The sequence below is a fragment of the Stegostoma tigrinum genome, chromosome 27 (assembly GCF_030684315.1).
Source record: "Stegostoma tigrinum isolate sSteTig4 chromosome 27, sSteTig4.hap1, whole genome shotgun sequence".
Taxonomy (NCBI): domain Eukaryota; kingdom Metazoa; phylum Chordata; class Chondrichthyes; order Orectolobiformes; family Stegostomatidae; genus Stegostoma; species Stegostoma tigrinum.
In genome coordinates this window covers 43777517-43794938 of record NC_081380.1, presented here as the reverse complement: position 1 = coordinate 43794938, position 17422 = coordinate 43777517, and the positions used below count along the sequence as shown (strand labels likewise).

General features: G+C 45.6%; 1 protein-coding gene across 2 annotated transcripts in view; it reads left to right on the top strand.

The window, feature by feature from the left end:
- The window catches only part of tbx4 (T-box transcription factor 4), a 149100-nt gene extending 133923 nt beyond the window's left edge, over positions 1–15177 (top strand). For both annotated transcript variants that reach the window (XM_048557358.2, XM_048557357.2), the window contains exons 8-9: positions 3691–3926; positions 14454–15177. In XM_048557358.2, the coding sequence (XP_048413315.1) occupies positions 3691–3926; positions 14454–15070 (853 nt within the window). In that variant the 3' untranslated portion in view covers positions 15071–15177. The remainder of the gene's footprint in view (positions 1–3690; positions 3927–14453) is intronic.
- The last annotated feature ends 2245 nt before the right edge of the window (positions 15178–17422 follow it).

Genomic DNA, 17422 nt, shown 5'->3' with positions numbered 1-17422 from the left:
AGGCCAAGCAGCATCTCAGGAGCATAAAAGCTGACGTTCCAGGCCTAAATCTTCATTCCGAAACGTCAGCTTTTGTGCTCCTAAGATGCTGCTTGACCTGCTGTGTTCATCCAGCTTCACACTTTGTTACCTCTTGGTCAAAATGGTTTATTTTAAATGAGGGTAGAATGGGAGAGGATAGACGGGGCTATTCCTCTGCGATAGGGAAATGCCAGGCGGGTGTTTCTAACAGTTAGTGACTTCGCTCTGCCTCTGTGAAGAACCAAGCTTAGATTGATCCCAGATTTTGAAATCTACCCTTTATTAAAATTGCAACGTCGAAATTTAGAACCGAAGGACAGAAGGAGGTCACGCACGGGTAGTCGAGGCTCTCTGTAAGAGCAATGCATTGAGTCCCGTTCCCCCGTTCCTCTGACCTGCACATTTTAATCTTCAGGCGCTTGTTCAACTCACCTTTTAAAGCTTCAGTTGCGTATTTCACCACCAACGTCTCAGGCAGTGCCTCCCAGATTCTAACCGCTTACTGCATTTCCTCTGGTCCTTTCGGTCCTCTGATTCTCCGCCCCGCTGCAAAAAAGGAGCAGTTTCGCCTTGTCCTCGGTTTATTGATCCTTCAACTAAGGGGAACAGCTGCTTTCTACCCCACCCCATCGTATTCTACACCGCCCCCTGCCAAAAGAAACCGTTTCTGTCCGCTTCATCTCTCCGGAGCCCTCCAGTAAAAAACCTTGAGGTCTTCGCTTCCAACCAAGCAGTTTTCTGCCCTCCTTTTCCATGCTCCTCATGGTCTGATTGAGGTGTACAAGGTTAACAGGGATATGGACAGAGTCCGACAGAAGGCCGCACCCCCTCGCCCGCCCCATTCCACCAGTGTCAGTGACAAGGGGTCAAGCTTTTAGGTGAAAGGCTTGCGGGGGGGGGAGGGGGGGGTGTCTCGAGGACATTTTAAATCACGCGGAGGGTGGTGGGAGTCAGGAATGCACTGCCTTGGAGGGGAGTTGAGGCGGAAAACCTCACAACTTTTAAAAAGCATCTGGATGAGCCCTTGAAATGTCATAGCGTTCAAGATTAATGCAGACTTAGTGCAGTTTCGGCGGTGCAGCCCCGATGGGCTTCTTGTCTATGCTATCATTTCTCTGAGAACAACTCGGGTCTGTCCTCTTGACTGAAGTCCCGAATCTCTGGAACCATTCTGGTAAATCTTGCCTGCGTTCCCTTTAAAGCTTTCAGATCCTTTCTGAAGTGTAGCGGCCAAAAATCAGAAGCAACTTTGCAGGTGAAGCACTCGCGAGGATTTGTTATAATTTCATTGCTTTGAAGTCAGTGCTTCTGTCCATAATGTTAAGCGTTCTAGATGCCTTGTTAACGTTTGTTTTAATCTGCTGAACCACATTCACCGGCCTGTGCGATCCCTGCAGAATTGCACCCTTCAACACCTATTGCCTTTCCCTCATTTCTTCCGATCCAACGTGTCAAAAGAACAAAAAACGAAGAGCAACGCAGCAGAGCTGCGCCTTGTGCCGACACGTTTTGGCCCTCCTCCACCCGAGGAAGAAATCTCGCACTTTCCACTCTATCCGTGCCATTGACAATTTTATAACCTTCCATCAGGTCGCCCCTCAACCATCCTGCATTTCATTGAAAACAAACCCAGCCTATGGAACCTTTCTTCCCCCACACCAGGCAACATCCTGGTAAACCTTTTCTGAACTCTCTCCAAAGCAGCCACATCCTTCTGGTAGTTGGTGACCAGAATATTCCAAATGTGGCCTAACTGAAGTTCTAAAAAGCTGATGTGATAGTGATAATGGGAACTGCAGATGCTGGAGAATCCAAGAGAATAAAATGTGAGGCTGGATGAACACTGCAGGCCCAGCAGCATCTCAGGAGCACAAAAGCTGACGTTTCGGGCCTAGACCCTTCATCAGAGAGGGGGATGGGGTGAGGGTTCTGGAATAAATAGGGAGAGAGGGGGAGGCAGACCGAAGATGGAGAGAAAAGAAGATAGGTGGAGAGGAGAGTATAGGTGGGGAGGTAGGGAGGGGATAGGTCAGTCCAGGGAAGACGGACAGGTCAAGGAGGTGGGATGAGGTTAGTAGGTAGGAGATGGAGGTGCGGCTTGGGGTGGGAGGAAGGGATGGGTGAGAGGAAGAACAGGTTAGGGAGGCAGAGACAGGCTGGGCTGGTTTTGGGATGCAGTAGGGGGAGGGGATGAGCTGGGCTGGTTGTGTGGTGCAGTGGGGGGAGGGGACGAACTGGGCTGGTTTTGGGATGCGGTGGGGGAAGGGGAGATTTTGAAGCTGGTGAAGTCCACATTGATACCATTGGGCTGCAGGGTTCCCAAGCGGAATATGAGTTGCTGTTCCTGCAACCTTCGGGTGGCATCATTGTGGCACTGCAGGAGGCCCATGATGGACATGTCATCTGAAGAATGGGAGGGGGAGTGGAAATGGTTTGCGACTGGGACGTGCAGTTGCTTATTGCGAACCGAGCGGAGGTGTTCTGCAAAGCTGTCCCCAAGCCTCCGCTTGGTTTCCCCGATGTAGAGGAGGCCACACCGGGTACAGTGGATGCAGTATACGACATTGGCAGATGTGCAGGTGAACATCTGCTTGATATGGAAAGTCATCTTGGGGCCTGGGATAGGGGTGAGGGAGGAGGTGTGGGGGCAAGTGTAGCATTTCCTGCGGTTGCAGGGGAAGGTGCCGGGTGTGGTGGGGTTGGAGGGCAGTGTGGAGCGAACAAGGGAGTCACGGAGAGAGTGGTCTCTCTGGAAGGCAGACAAGGGTGGGGATGGAAAAATGTCTTGGGTGGTGGGGTCGGATTGTAGATAGCGGAAGTGTCGGAGGATGATGCGTTGGATCCGCTACGGTCAATGATCTGTGGACCTGCACACCCAGATCCCTCTGAATATCAATATTTCTAAGTGTTCTGCCATTCACTGTATGACATCCACCTTCCTAAATGCATCATCTCACATTTGTCCAGATTAAACTCCATCTGCCATTTTTCTGCAAACTTACTATTTAAACCAGTTACGTTTTCCTCCCGATCATTTACTTAGATCAAGAACAGAGGTGCCGGGACTCCATGAGCCCTCCGTTCTGAAAAGCATCCTAACACCGATGCCTTCTGTCCCCTATGACTAAGCCAGTTCTAGTTCATCTTGCCATCACTTCATACTGTTCTGCATCTAATTCCGATATGAAGGCCCTTGCCACCCATCTCCCCGTGTAACCTTGACATTGCTCATTACCCTCCTCACAGTTCACAGGATTTCCAAGTTTTGTCACCTGCAACATTTGAAATTGCGCCACGTATTGCACACCCAAGTGTTAATTATTCCGAGTATGTAATACACACTCCCGCAGGAACACCGCTGTGTACCTCACACCAGGTTTTACTTCCTATGCTCAGTTTTTGTCACACTTATGTGCCAACGCTCTGATTGAAAGTTCCCATGTAAAATGGTTAGACTGATTCTACCCTCTCACCGGAGGCACGGTTTTAGCACCTCAATTACGCTTCGCAGAAGTTCTGGGTATGCACTGCAGTGAAACAGTTTCTTTAAAAACTTATCTGTGGGCCCTCTAATCTAATTACCTCCGCCGTCTGTTTGCCGTGACTCCCCTCTGTAATGCTACAGCTGGTATAAATACAAAAATCTTCCGGTGCCTTTTTTCTTCGCAGGGAATATCCGGTCATTTCCAAAAGCATTGTCAGGCAAAGACTGATTTCTAACCATGGCCAGTTGACACCGAAAATGGAAGGAAGCATAGCGCACGGAGCGCAGGCTCATCAGCACTATCCGTACGACAGTAACGGGCCCCTCCCGTTGAGCTCACCCGGCGCCCAGGACCTGGCGCTCAGTCCCTTTGCGGCACAGAGAGATTCGGGGCTCATCTATCACTGTTTTAAACCAAGAGGTAACTGGGGACTGAATTTAAATGCCTATTCAGTGATTACTGATCCGCGGGACTTAAGCAAAGCCTAGAAGATTGTACTAAGGCAATCTAATGCTTTCAATTACTCTAACCCAAAACAGTAACAAGAGTCCTCACTATTGGGTGATAATAAAATGTGAGGCTGGATGAACACAGCAGGCCAAGCAGCATCTCAGGAGCACAAAAGCTGACGTTTCGGGCCTAGACCCTTCATCAGAGAGGGGGATGGGGGGAGGGAACTGGAATAAATAGGGAGAGAGGGGGAGGCGGACCGAAGATGGAGAGAGTTGCAATGGGAGAGAGATTCCCTGAGGTTGGTCCGGAGGGAGGAGGGTAACTTCTTCAGGTTAGGCATCCCTGGCAGAGGCTTCGCAGTGAGGTTAAAATAGTATCAGAGATAATGGGAACTGCAGATGCTGGAGATTCCAAGATAATAAAATGTGAGGCTGGATGAACACAGCAGGCCAAGCAGCATCTCAGGAGCACAAAAGCTGACGTTTCGGGCCTAGACCCTTCATCAGAGAGGGGGATGGGGGGAGGGAACTGGAATAAATAGGGAGAGAGGGGGAGGCGGACCGAAGATGGAGAGAGTTGCAATGGGAGAGAGATTCCCTGAGGTTGGTCCGGAGGGAGGAGGGTAACTTCTTCAGGTTACAACCTCAGGGAATCTCTCTCCCATTGCAACTCTCTCCATCTTCGGTCCGCCTCCCCCTCTCTCCCTATTTATTCCAGTTCCCTCCCCCCATCCCCCTCTCTGATGAAGGGTCTAGGCCCGAAACGTCAGCTTTTGTGCTCCTGAGATGCTGCTTGGCCTGCTGTGTTCATCCAGCCTCACATTTTATTATCTTGGAATCTCCAGCATCTGCAGTCCTCACTATTGGGGATGGTTTAAAGTCCAGCCTCCGCCCCACACACGGTCCTCCAAACCTTGCAGCACTGTCAGGATGAACTGCCCTTCTTGTGGACGGACCGTTCTGATACAGTAACATTTATTGTCAGTAACTGCCAAATAAAAGAAAGTGAACGGTTCTCCACTCAGAAACGAGCGAGCGTAAGTCAAAATCTGGCAAAAAAAACTCGCACAACGTCAACGGTTATGTTTTTATCTTTCTCCGTCTGTTTACTGAGCAGCGTACTGTGTCTTTCTCTATGAATCTTTGTTTTGACCTGTACTGCCACTATCGGTGTGTGTGTACGAGGATCAGGTTATAAAGCAGTCAACCACAGCCTGAAAGTATAAGATTTCAGCCGGCTGTCTGTTTATACCAGACCCCGCACCCTTTTAGAAATTACACCTTCTGGCATGGTTTGCGGAAAATGACCCCCGATTCACTGCTCGATCAAATCTCCTCTCTACATTCATGACCGAAAACTTGGAAAGGGCGGGGTATGTGTGCGCGGATCTCACCTCTGTCAGCTCCTGCCTGAGCACTGACAACAGCTAATATCACCAATCCCCACCCACCTCCACCACCACCGTGTTTGTGATCACAAATCATATGCTGCTGTAAGATTTAAGCTAAACAGCCCGCACTTTGCGCACCATTTGACAAACTATAAGGAGTATTTCCGAAATCTCAGCCTCCTTCCGCATGGGAAATGGTTAAACCACGGGGGGGGGGGGGGGGGGGCTGGCTTTCCTGGCAAGTATTTCCTGCCAATGGTCATTACTGCTGGAAATGAGAGGATCGTCTCATGGCACCGACGACAATAATCTATCAAACCACAAATCTTACCTTACCTATATATTGCGCAAATAAATACTGCGCTATACGTATTTGCACATAAGAAGTTTCTGCCCACTAACGTTTCTGTCTGCATGAAGTGATGATTCTCCCGACGTTAATAGGAAACGTCGTTTGACTATAGTAGGGATAGGAGCAAACGGAGCGATAAGGTGAATGAGAAAGCTGCTCGATTTTGTCAGGGATGCGTCACATTAGTCTATATACTGAGGCTGTCTATGTAGTCTGCAAGCCGACTGTCAGCAATTAACAGCTAAGGCCGATAAGCATTCCTTGTGTTGATTGATGCTGAGACGTTTGGTCTTTGTAGCTGTACAGTGATTGCTTTGTAACGGAGAGCTGGCGCAGGCCTCTGGGCTGTTGGACGTTCTGTTTCTACTTACAGAAGATAACGGATGGCAATAAATTACTGAAACTTCCAGTTGTCCTAAAAAAGTGGATGAACATAAGCCAATGTAAACAGCAGCTTGGAAAGCAGTTCTTTTACAGACAACCAGCATCGCTTTTTTTTAAAAGTGACTTTTTTGACGCAAGTGTTGTCATATTGCTCCGCCTGTCGCATTCCTATGTGCTAGGCGGTTGCCGGCAGAAAGGGCAGGTCAAGCAGTCAAAATGCTCTCTCATTAGGAGTTCTGTGCCTAATGGACCAGCTGGCAGGAAATTACAAAATAAAATACAGACTGGGGAAACTTAACAGGTCTAGCAGTGCCTGCGATGAGAGAAACAGAGATAATGTTTTCTGTCCAAAAACTCTTCTTAGGAACTGAAGGGGCTGGAAGATGGTAGCGTTTATGCTGCAGACAAGAGGCGAGGTGGAGCAAATGGAACGGATCTCTCCTAACTCTCTCACCCTTCCATGGCACCTTCCCATGCAATAACAGAAATTGGAACAAATGTTTATCAAATTGATTCCTGGGAATTGCAGGACTGACCTATCCAGAGAGACTGAGTCTATTAGGATTGTATTCACTGGAGTTTAGAAAAATGAAACCAATCAAGCTCTAACACACCCAGACAGGTTAGATGCAGGAAGAATGATCCCTGTGGTGGGGGAGTCCAGAACCAGGTTATCATTCAAGGAAATTGGGTAAACCTTTTAGATTGGATGAGGAGAAATTTCTTCACCCAGAGAGTGGTGAGCCTGTAGAATTCACTACCACAGAAAATGGTTGGGGCCATAACATGATATGTTTTCAAGAAGGAGGTAGATTTGGGCCTTGTAAGTAAAGTGATCAAGGGATATGGCAAGAGGGTGCGATAAGGGTATTGAACTCAATGATCAGCTAGGATTTTATTGAATAGTAGGACAGGCTTGAGGGGTCAAATGGCCTTCTTCTGCTCCTATCTTCTAGGTTTCTATTTTTCATCACACTGCAAGGCCCCAAACACACTTCCAGGTGAAGTAGTTTTTTCCTTGTACTTCTTTCAATTGAGTCTACTGTATTCTCTGGTCACATGCAGTCTCCTTTACATTGGTGTGACCAAACACAGTCTGGGTGACTACTTCTGTGTCCATAGACTTACTCTAACCTTTTTGCTCACAATTTCAATATAAGACTTCTCTCAAGCCAACATTTATGTCCTGGACCTGCTGCAGTGCTCCATTGAAGTTCAACACAAGCTGGAAGATCAGCACCTCATTTTCCATTTAAATACTTCACAACCTTCAGGGCTCAATATTGAGCTCAACATTTTCAAAGCATGGACACTGTCTTCCTCCTCTCTCCATCCACCTGTGTCTTGTTAGATTTGCTTTCAACAGATTTATTTTCAGACTTATTTTCTGCTTTTCAAGCCTATCATTAACAAATACTCTTGAATCGCAATCTCTCCTTTACCAACTTTAAACTCCCTTCATATTTTGCTCACGCACCATCACTGCCTGCTTTGTCAACAAGATAAAAACCATTATATTCAGCCCCTTCAGGTCTTTAAACTTGACACAGTAACTCTTGTTTCTCTCTCCTGTTATGACACGGGGGTAGCAAACTGAATCATCATCATCTCTGGATTGCAACACAGTGAAATGAAAGTATCCAATGACCTCCAAGTTGCTGAATTGTTACAGATTATGTATGGAGGAGATTTTGGACACCATGTTTATAACTTAAACAAAAAGTAACAATTTATTATTCATATTGCAACTTTAGCAGGACAAAGCTAGACAACAGGTAATCTAATCAATACTTATGATTTAAACTCAGTCTTTTATCAAAACCCCACTCACATCTGGACACAGTTAAGGTATAAAAAAAAGACATAATTTGTGATTAGTGATAACTTATCATTTGTAGTTCTGTTAAACAGTTTGAAAGGATGGATGTCAATCCTTCACACATTCCTTAAATAATGAGTCATTTACAGGCACATAGCTGTATATCTAATTTTGAAAACAATCATAATTGGAGATTAAGTAACAATTATTTATTTTATTTAACAAGCAAAAATAATTAATGGGTTAGCGTAGTGATATCAAACACTTTGAAATGGCAAAATGTTCTACTTCCCAATGATACCATTTCTTACCCTGATCATCATGAAACTCTTATAAAGAAATTTAAATACTGATAACAGGGAAAAAGGCAGATGGGCAGAATTTATAAAAGGAAACATTCTTAAAATAGATTTTATTTTTAAGAACTTATTTTGCATTAATAGTGGAATCAACAATGAATAATATTTTCAGCACTGTACTGCCATAGTTTATCACTATTAAAACCACATGGCAGCGAAAACTGTATCTAGAAGAACAAAGAACAATACAGCACAGGAACAGGCCCTTTGGCCCTCCAAGCCTGCACTGACACATTTTGCCTTTCCACACTAAAACTGCCTTCACTTACAGGACCCAAATCCCTCTGTTCCCTTTCTATTCATGAATTCATCCAGAAGCTTCTTGAATGCTGTTCTTGTGCCTGCTTCCACCCCCTCCTCTGGCAGCGCGTTCCAGGCACTCACCACTCTTTGTGTGAAAAACATGCCTTGCACAGCTCTTTTAAATTTACCCCACCTCCCCTAACACCTCGCACCTTGAACCTGTGTTCCCTGGTAATTGACCTCACCATTCTGGGAAAAAGCCTCATGCTTCCCATTCTATCCATGCCATTCACAATCTTATAAACTTCTATCAGGTTGCCCTTCCTGTGTTCCAATGAAAACAATCCAAACTTTCTTCAAAGCTAATATCCCCCGTGCCAGGCAATATCATGGTAAAAATTTTCTGTACCCTCTCCAAAGCATCAACATCCTTCTGATAATGTGGTGACCAGAACTGCACACAATATTCCAAGTAAGACTTAACTAAAGTTCTATAAAGCTGCAGCATAACTTGTTTATCGTTATACTCAGTTTCCCTTCCAATGAAGGCAAGCATGCCATAAGCCTTTTTTACAACCTTACCTACCTGGATTGCCACCTTCAGTGATCTGCTGACACCCAGAACGCTCCACAACTCAATACTCCTGAGGGTTCTTCATTCACTGTGTAATTTCCACTTTGACCTTCCAAAATGTGTCATCTCCTATTTGTCCAGTATAAGCTCCATCTGCCATTTTTCTGCCCATGCTTCCAACTGATCTATATCCTGCTGTATCCTCTGATAATCATCCTCACTATCCACAACTCCATCTATCTTTGTATCATCTGCAAACTTACTAATTAGACTAGCTACGATTTCCTCTAGATCACTTATGTAGATCATGAACAGCAGAGGTCCCAGCACTGATCCCTGTGGAACACTACCAGTCACAGTTTTCACTTTGAAAAGCATCCTTCCATTACTACTCTCTGTCTCCTATATGACTAAGCCAGTTCTATATCCATCTTGCCCGCTCACCCCTGATACCATGTGACTTCACCTTTTGTACCAGTATGCTATGAGGGACCTTGTCAAAGGCTTTACTAAAGTCCATGTAGATAACATCAACCACTTTTCCCTCATCAACCATTTTTGTCACCTCCTCAAAAACTCCATCAAGTCAGTGAGGCATGACCTCCCTCACTTAAAACCATGCTGTTGATCACTACTAATTCCGTTTGCTTCTAAATGCATATAGATCTTACCCCGAGAATTTTTACCAATCCTTACCACTGACATGAGATTCACAAGCCTGCAATTTCCAAGATTATCCCTGTTACCCTTTTTAAACAATAGGACAACATTGGCTATTCTCCAGTCCTCTAGAACATCACCTGTGGCCAAACAGAATACAAAGATGTCTGTCAATTCTCCAGCAATTTGTTGGCTTGTCTTCCTTAATATTCCAGGATAGATCCCATCAGGATTCAGGGACATAACTACTTTAATACTTTTCAAGCTGTACAACACCTTTTCCTTTGTAAGAGCAAGTTGTCTTAGAAACTAGACACTCTCTTCCCTGAGATTATCCTCCATCAATGCCTTCTCTTTGGTGAATACTGATACAAAATATTCATTTACGACCTCACCTACTTATACTGGCTCCACACATAGATTCCCTCCTTTGTCTTTGAGTGGGCCAACCCTGGATAGTACCCTAGATAATAAAATGTGAGGCTGGATGAACACAGCAGGCCAAGCAGCATCTCAGGAGCACAAAAGCTGACGTTTCGGGCCTAGACCCTTCATCAGAGAGGGGGATGGGGAGAGGGAACTGGAATAAATAGGGAGAGAGGGGGAGGCAGACCGAAGATGGTGAGTAAAGAAGATAGGTGGAGAGAGTATAGGTGGGGAGGTAGGGAGGGGATAGGTCAGTCCAGGGAAGACGGACAGGTCAAGGAGGTGGGATGAGGTTAGTAGGTAGCTGGGGGTGCGGCTTGGGGTGGGAGGAAGGGATGGGTGAGAGGAAGAACCGGTTAGGGAGGCAGAGACAGGTTAGACTGGTTTTGGGATGCAGTGGGTGGGGGGGAAGAGCTGGGCTGGTTGTGTGGTGCAGTGGGGGGAGGGGACGAACTGGGCTGGTTTAGGGATGCAGTAGGGGAAGGGGAGATTTTGAAACTGGTGAAGTCCACATTGATACCATATGGCTGCAGGGTTCCCAGGCGGAATATGAGTTGCTGTTCCTGCAACCTTCGGGTGGCATCATTGTGGCAGTGCAGGAGGCCCATGATGGACATGTCATCTAGAGAATGGGAGGGGGAGTGGAAATGGTTTGCGACTTGGAGGTGCAGTTGTTTGTTGCGAACTGAGCGGAGGTGTTCTGCAAAGCGGTCCCCAAGCCTCCACTTGGTTTCCCCAATGTAGAGGAAGCCGCACCGGGTACAGTGGATACAGTATACCACATTGGCAGATGTGCAGGTGAACCTCTGCTTAATGTGGAATGTCATCTTGGGGCCTGGGATAGGGGTGAGGGAGGAGGTGTGGGGACAAGTGTAGCATTTCCTGCGGTTGCAGGGGAAGGTGCCGGGTGTGGTGGGGTTGGAGGGCAGTGTGGAGCGAACAAGGGAGTCACGGAGCGAGTGGTCTCTCCGGAAAGCAGACAGGGGAGGGGATGGAAAAATGTCTTGGGTGGTGGGGTCGGATTGTAAATGGCGGAAGTGTCGGAGGATGATGCGTTGTATCCGGAGGTTGGTAGGGTGGTGTGTGAGAACGAGGGGGATCCTCTTAGGGCGGTTGTGGCGGGGGCGGGGTGTGAGGGATGTGTTGCAGGAAATACGGGAGACGCGGTCAAGGGCGTTCTCGATCACTGTGGGGGAAAAGTTGCGGTCCTTAAAGAACTTGGATATCTGGGATGTGCGGGAGTGGAATGTCTTATTGTGGGAGCAGATGCGGCGGAGGCGGAGGAATTGGGAATAGGGGATGGAATTTTTGCAGGAGGGTGGGTGCACCTCCTCTCACCCATTCTCTAGATGGCATGTCCATCATGGGCCTCTTGCACTGCCACCATGATGCCACCCGAAGGTTGCAGGAACAGCAACTCATATTCCGCCTGGGAACCCTGCAGCCTAATGGTATCAATGTGGACTTCACCAGTTTCAAAATCTCCCCTTCCCCTACTGCATCCCTAAACCAGCCCAGTTCGTCCCCTCCCCCACTGCACCACACAACCAGCCCAGCTCTTCCCCCCCACCCACTGCATCCCAAAACCAGTCTAACCTGTCTCTGCCTCCCTAACCGGTTCTTCCTTTCACCCATCCCTTCCTCCCAACCCAAGCCGCACCCCCAGCTACCTACTAACCTCATCCCACCTCCTTGACCTGTCCGTCTTCCCTGGACTGACCTATCCCCTCCCTACCTCCCCACCTATACTCTCTCCACCTATCTTCTTTACTCTCCATCTTCGGTCCACCTCCCCCTCTCTCCCTATTTATTCCAGTTCCCTCTCCCCATCCCCCTCTCTGTTGAAGGGTCTAGGCCCGAAACGTCAGCTTTTGTGCTCCTGAGATGCTGCTTGGCCTGCTGTGTTCATCCAGCCTCACATTTTATTATCTTGGAATTCTCCAGCATCTGCAGTTCCCATTATCCCTGGATAGTACCCTCTTGCTTTTTGCATATGTATAAAAGGCCTCGGGATTCTCCTTAATCCTGTTTGCTAATGACTTTTCATGATCCCTTTTAGCCCTTGTAATTCCTGTTTAAGCTCTTTCCTACTTTCCTTATATGCTTCAGGGGTTTCATTAGTTCCCATTCTCCTTGACCTTAAGTATGCTTCACTTTTGTTTTTTCACCAAGGTCATAACATCCCTGATCATCCAAGGTTCATGTAACTTGCCATTCCTATCCTTCATTCTCGCAGGGAGGTGCCTCTTCCGAACTCTAATCAATTGCCATTTGAAATACTCCCACATGTCTGATATAGATTTACCCTCAAATAGCTGCCTCCAATCAACATTCTCCCATTTCTGCCAAATATTGTTGTAGTTTGCCTTCCCCCAGTTTAACACCTTCACCAGAGGACCGCTGTTATCCCCATCCATGAGTATGTTAAAACTCACAGTATTGTGGTCACTACTCCTGAAGTGCTCCGTCACTTAAACTTCACTTACCTGGCTGGGCTCATTTCCTAAAACCATGTCCTGTATAACCCCTTCCCTGATCGGACTGTTTACATATTGTGTCAAGAAACTCTCCTGAGTGGTCCTTACAAATTCTGCCCAGCCAAGCTCCTAGCATGTAGTGAGTACCAGTCAGTGTAGGGTATGATAAAATCACACATCACAACAACCGTGCTGTTGTGATATCTTTATAAAATCTGTCCACATATTCTCTCTTCTGTCTCCCACTGGCTGTTGGGAGGCCTGTACTATACCCCCAGCATTGTGATTTCACATTTCCTATTCCTGAGTTCTACCCATACTACCTCACTGCATGAGTTCTCTGAGGTATCCTCCCTTAGTACATATGTGAGATACACCTTTACCAGTAATACAGCTCTCCCACCCATTTTTGCCTCCCTTTCTATCACATCTGAAACATCTAAAGCCTCGGACACTTAGCTGCCAGCCCTGTCCCTCTTTCATCCAAGACTCTATAGTTGCAACAATGTCATAGTTCCAAGTATGAACCAAAGCTCTAAATTAATCTGTTTTGCCTGTTATACTTCTCACATTGAAACACGTGCATTTTGGACCACCTCCTCTGTTCATTTCAGTAGTGTTTCCGTGCCTGTTCTCATTCTTAGCAACGTTTTCCTTGATTTCTATTGCTCCCTCAATTTCTGCATCTACTGCCCACACACCTGCCACCTGAGTTTAAACCCTCCCCAACCATTCTGCCAAGAATCCGCCCAAGAACATTAGTCCTGGCCTTGCCCAATGTAACCCATCCAGTTTGTTCGCTCTCCCCCTCCAGAATGTCCTGCAGGCATTCTGAAATATCCAGGTCCCTACCACCAAGGAGGCAACACACCAACCTTGGACTCTCATTGGTGGCCACTGAAACACCCATCTATTCCCGTTACAATAGCTTTCCTATGTCTACCTCTCTCTCCCTCTGCAGCAGAGCCAACCATGGTGCCATGAATTTGGCTGTTGCTGTTATCCCCTGAGAGGCCATTCCCGTCACAGTATCCAAAATGGTGTTGCAGGGGAATAGCCACAGGATATTCCTGCACTGCCTGCTTAGCTTTCCTACCCTGCCTGGTGGTCACCCATCCCCTTCCTGCCTGTAATGTCTGAGTCTATACCTACTATCCATGACACTCTCTGCCTCACAAATGCTCCACAATGTCTCCAGATGCCACTCCAACTCCAAAACCCGGGCTTCTAGCAGCTGCAGCTGGATACACTTCTTGCACATATGGAGGTCCCAGGCACTGGAATTATTCCCGGCTTCCCACTTCAAGCAAGAGGAGGGAACTAGATTTAGAGCTCTCCTGCCATGTCTTGACCCTTTAATTTAATTAATCCTTACAACTTAAATACTTTTAATGCTAAGTTGAAGCTTCTGATGCTCTCTGCTCCAATAACAATTTCTCAAAACTTATCTGTTACTCACCAACAACAGTTTGTAGAAACAGTTCAGGCTCATGCTCCTTTACCTGCTAGAACTCTTGTTGCTGACTGGCCTCTCACAATGTTCTGTCTCCTCTGAACCTTACCTCTTCCTTTTTTTTTGTTAGAGGAGGAAGGAGGGATGGAAACACCTCAGTAATGTAATATTTGGGGCTAACCATTCCTTAACAGCAGGTTCCTCCATGATACCCTTCATGCCCACGCTAACTATGAAGTCCACTCTCAGAATGCTAACAAGCATCGACTCAGCACCCTCTGGTTGAATATCAATAGTAGTTTCTTGTCCTGCCATGGGATTAATGATAATGATAAACATATTTTTGTCTCCTTTCAGAAGCCCATGGTCACTCAGAGCTGTCCTGTAAGCGTCCTTTTCTAGAAGCCCCTACTTCAATTGCTGAAGAGCATTACTTTCGTCCGCCACCATATGACCAACAGGTGATGAGTCCATCCTATCGCAATGAAGCAGATCTAAGGGACGCCTGCATGTTTTCCACACCTGGAAGTGATGTCCCTGGAGGAGCTGCTGCTGAGGAGCATCCTCCTCAAACATTAAACTGCAACATGTGGGCTTCCATGCCACCGTATGGTAACTGCGGTGTTCAGACCATGGAAACCGTTCCTTATCAGCATTTTTCAGCTCACTTCACCACCACTGCCATGATGCCCCATCTCTCAACCATTCCAGGACAGAGTGCACAGCCTCCCTGCGATTCACAGTTCAGTGGCTATCATTCACCACCGCAGCACCAGGTTCGACAACGGGTACCCATTTCTTCATGTTCTTCACGGGACAGAATTCCTCTCTCACCACACGAGAGAGTGCCACCTTCTCCTCATGCTCAGAACGCTCGGGAATTTCTTTTCTCACAAAGTCTATCTTTACCAAGGGAGCTGCCTACCCAATACCATTCTGGGTTGGGGCCTGTGACAAATTGGACAGACAGCTGACTCAGACTAATATATCCAAGCAGTATTAATAAGAAGGATGTAGAAAACATTTTGGATTTCTAATGTTAGGCAGATAGATTTCACACTGCAAAAGCTTACAGTTTGTCTCGGTTTAATTTCTCAATTTGACTCTGCTAAACCAGAGATACTTTGTTATTATCTTCAAGGATACTCCTTCAAGAATACATCTGATTTTCACTGCTTTGTTTAGATTATGCAATTCTTGCTTAATGTTTGAGAAGATGAAATCAACTGTAAAAATGTTTTCTGCAAAGATGCAAGTTGAGTAAACTTAAAAATACATAATGGACAATGCTGCAGTACTCTCCTATTGTGAAGTTCTATGTGACTAGACTGGGAAACCTAAACATTCTGCACACTCTTGTATGGACAGCACTAAAAGTCAAGTATTTTGTGCTTATATCCAATAGTGGAATATATAAAGAGCAGGATCATATTTTAAATTCACCTATCTATGAATAATTTTTGATGACTGTGAATTCAGTGGCTGGAGCTGTAACTATTTTTGAATTTTTCTTTCTGTGACTAAATCCCCACCCAGCTGGGTTATCCCGTACCTGCCCCATCTCCTATTGTTTGCTCATGTTGTGCTTTGTTCTGTCGCGTGTGGGTGAAAAATTGCTGCCAGCTGTCTGCCAGTGCTGCACCGAACTGGCCCCAGGGAGAAGTAAAATCCTTCTTAAGAAAGCAACTTGCTGACCAATTTACTCTTCCTCATTCGGGTATGGGATCATACAAACCCAGAACCTTTTGTTGCTTGACCCTGGTTGTTGTTTGTGGGGTGATCATGTGCAGGATCACTGGGGAGAACCCAGGTCCTTATGTCTTGTGATGCAGTGTGTGGAGCCACTGCACTGTGAGGAGTACCAACTTGTAATTATTCTTTTTTGTTATTTAACATTTGAAAAAGTGTCCAGTTACTGAATAATACCAAATATATATTTGTTTGCTTAATTACCCATGTAAGCTAGCCATTTTCATGTGCATAATTTTACACAACTATACAGCCTTTTACATGCAGTTTCTAATAACAAAACTCACTTGTTTGCAAACTTGGGTAATCAGTTGTTTGCAGTGTAAAACCTGTGTAAACAATGAGGTGAGATTACAATACTAATGCAGAGAACATTGAGAAAAAGAGGTATTTATCCAATGTGCAATTGTCAATGAATCAATTTGGTAAACAGTGGCTTAAAAATATGAAGCACTTTTAAACAAAAGTTTCAGAAACACCATCCTAACATCAGATGATCTCTGAATCTTTGAAACATTTTGTATACCCACAGTGCCTAATGCCTTTGTGTTTTAAATGATCACACAGTTTAGTACTTAACCCCATGAGAATGTTGTACAGTCAGCTGTAAATTAACTTCCCAACTGTTGACATCCATTAAATCTCTCAATCATGTTTTCAAAAGCTACTTTTCAGCTCATGTTCTTAACAATCTTTCTTCAACTATTTTCTGATATTATGTAGTCTTCTATGTAACGAAAGTGTGAAATATATAGGCACTTCTAGGAGAAGGAAGATTTTCCTGTATGCTAGCAGAGGCAAAACTATAAATAGGTTGTTTATAAATTTATTACTCTAAACCCTGCACAGAAATCATTGTACAATGTCCTTTATTTGTGACTCAATACATTGTCTCAAGTAAAAAGATGGATGGATAAGCTTCTGCTTGTGCAATGACCTCTGGTAGAAGGTACACAAGACGTACATGCTGGATTCAAGCTCGGTTCTCCTCGTTTCTCTTGTATCGAACTGGCTGGCATTACTTTACAGTTCTTCTTACAATTGGCTGATATCAGGAGACTACTGAAAATAGACAATGTAACAATTGATTCATATTCAAACACTAAAATAATAACTTAATTTGCTCTGCAAGCATTCAACTGACATGAAAAGTACATATGCAGCGCAATGCCGCACAAGGTCAAGCCAAAGGTTTGCTGCCAATTCTTCAATTTTGCTCCTTGCACTGCTGTTTCTGTAAATTAGCTTCCATTGAGTTCTTCATGCAATCAGTACTGCACTGCATGTTAAAAGTATGAACATATATTTATATAGTGCCTTTTCATTCACTTGCAATGTAGCAACATGCTTCGAAATTGTTTGACTTTTTTTGAAACACAATCATTATTGTTTTGTGGCCAAACTGGTGGTTTGTACCATGAGTAGGCCCAAAAGAGGCATCTGTCGGGATACTAAGTGCTGAAGTCACATGATATTAATTAAAATGCCACCAGTATCAATCTTGATTTATAAGTAGCATGCTGCACAGCAGTGTGTTTCATATAGGTTTAAAATACAGCTGCAAGAGAATTGTTGTG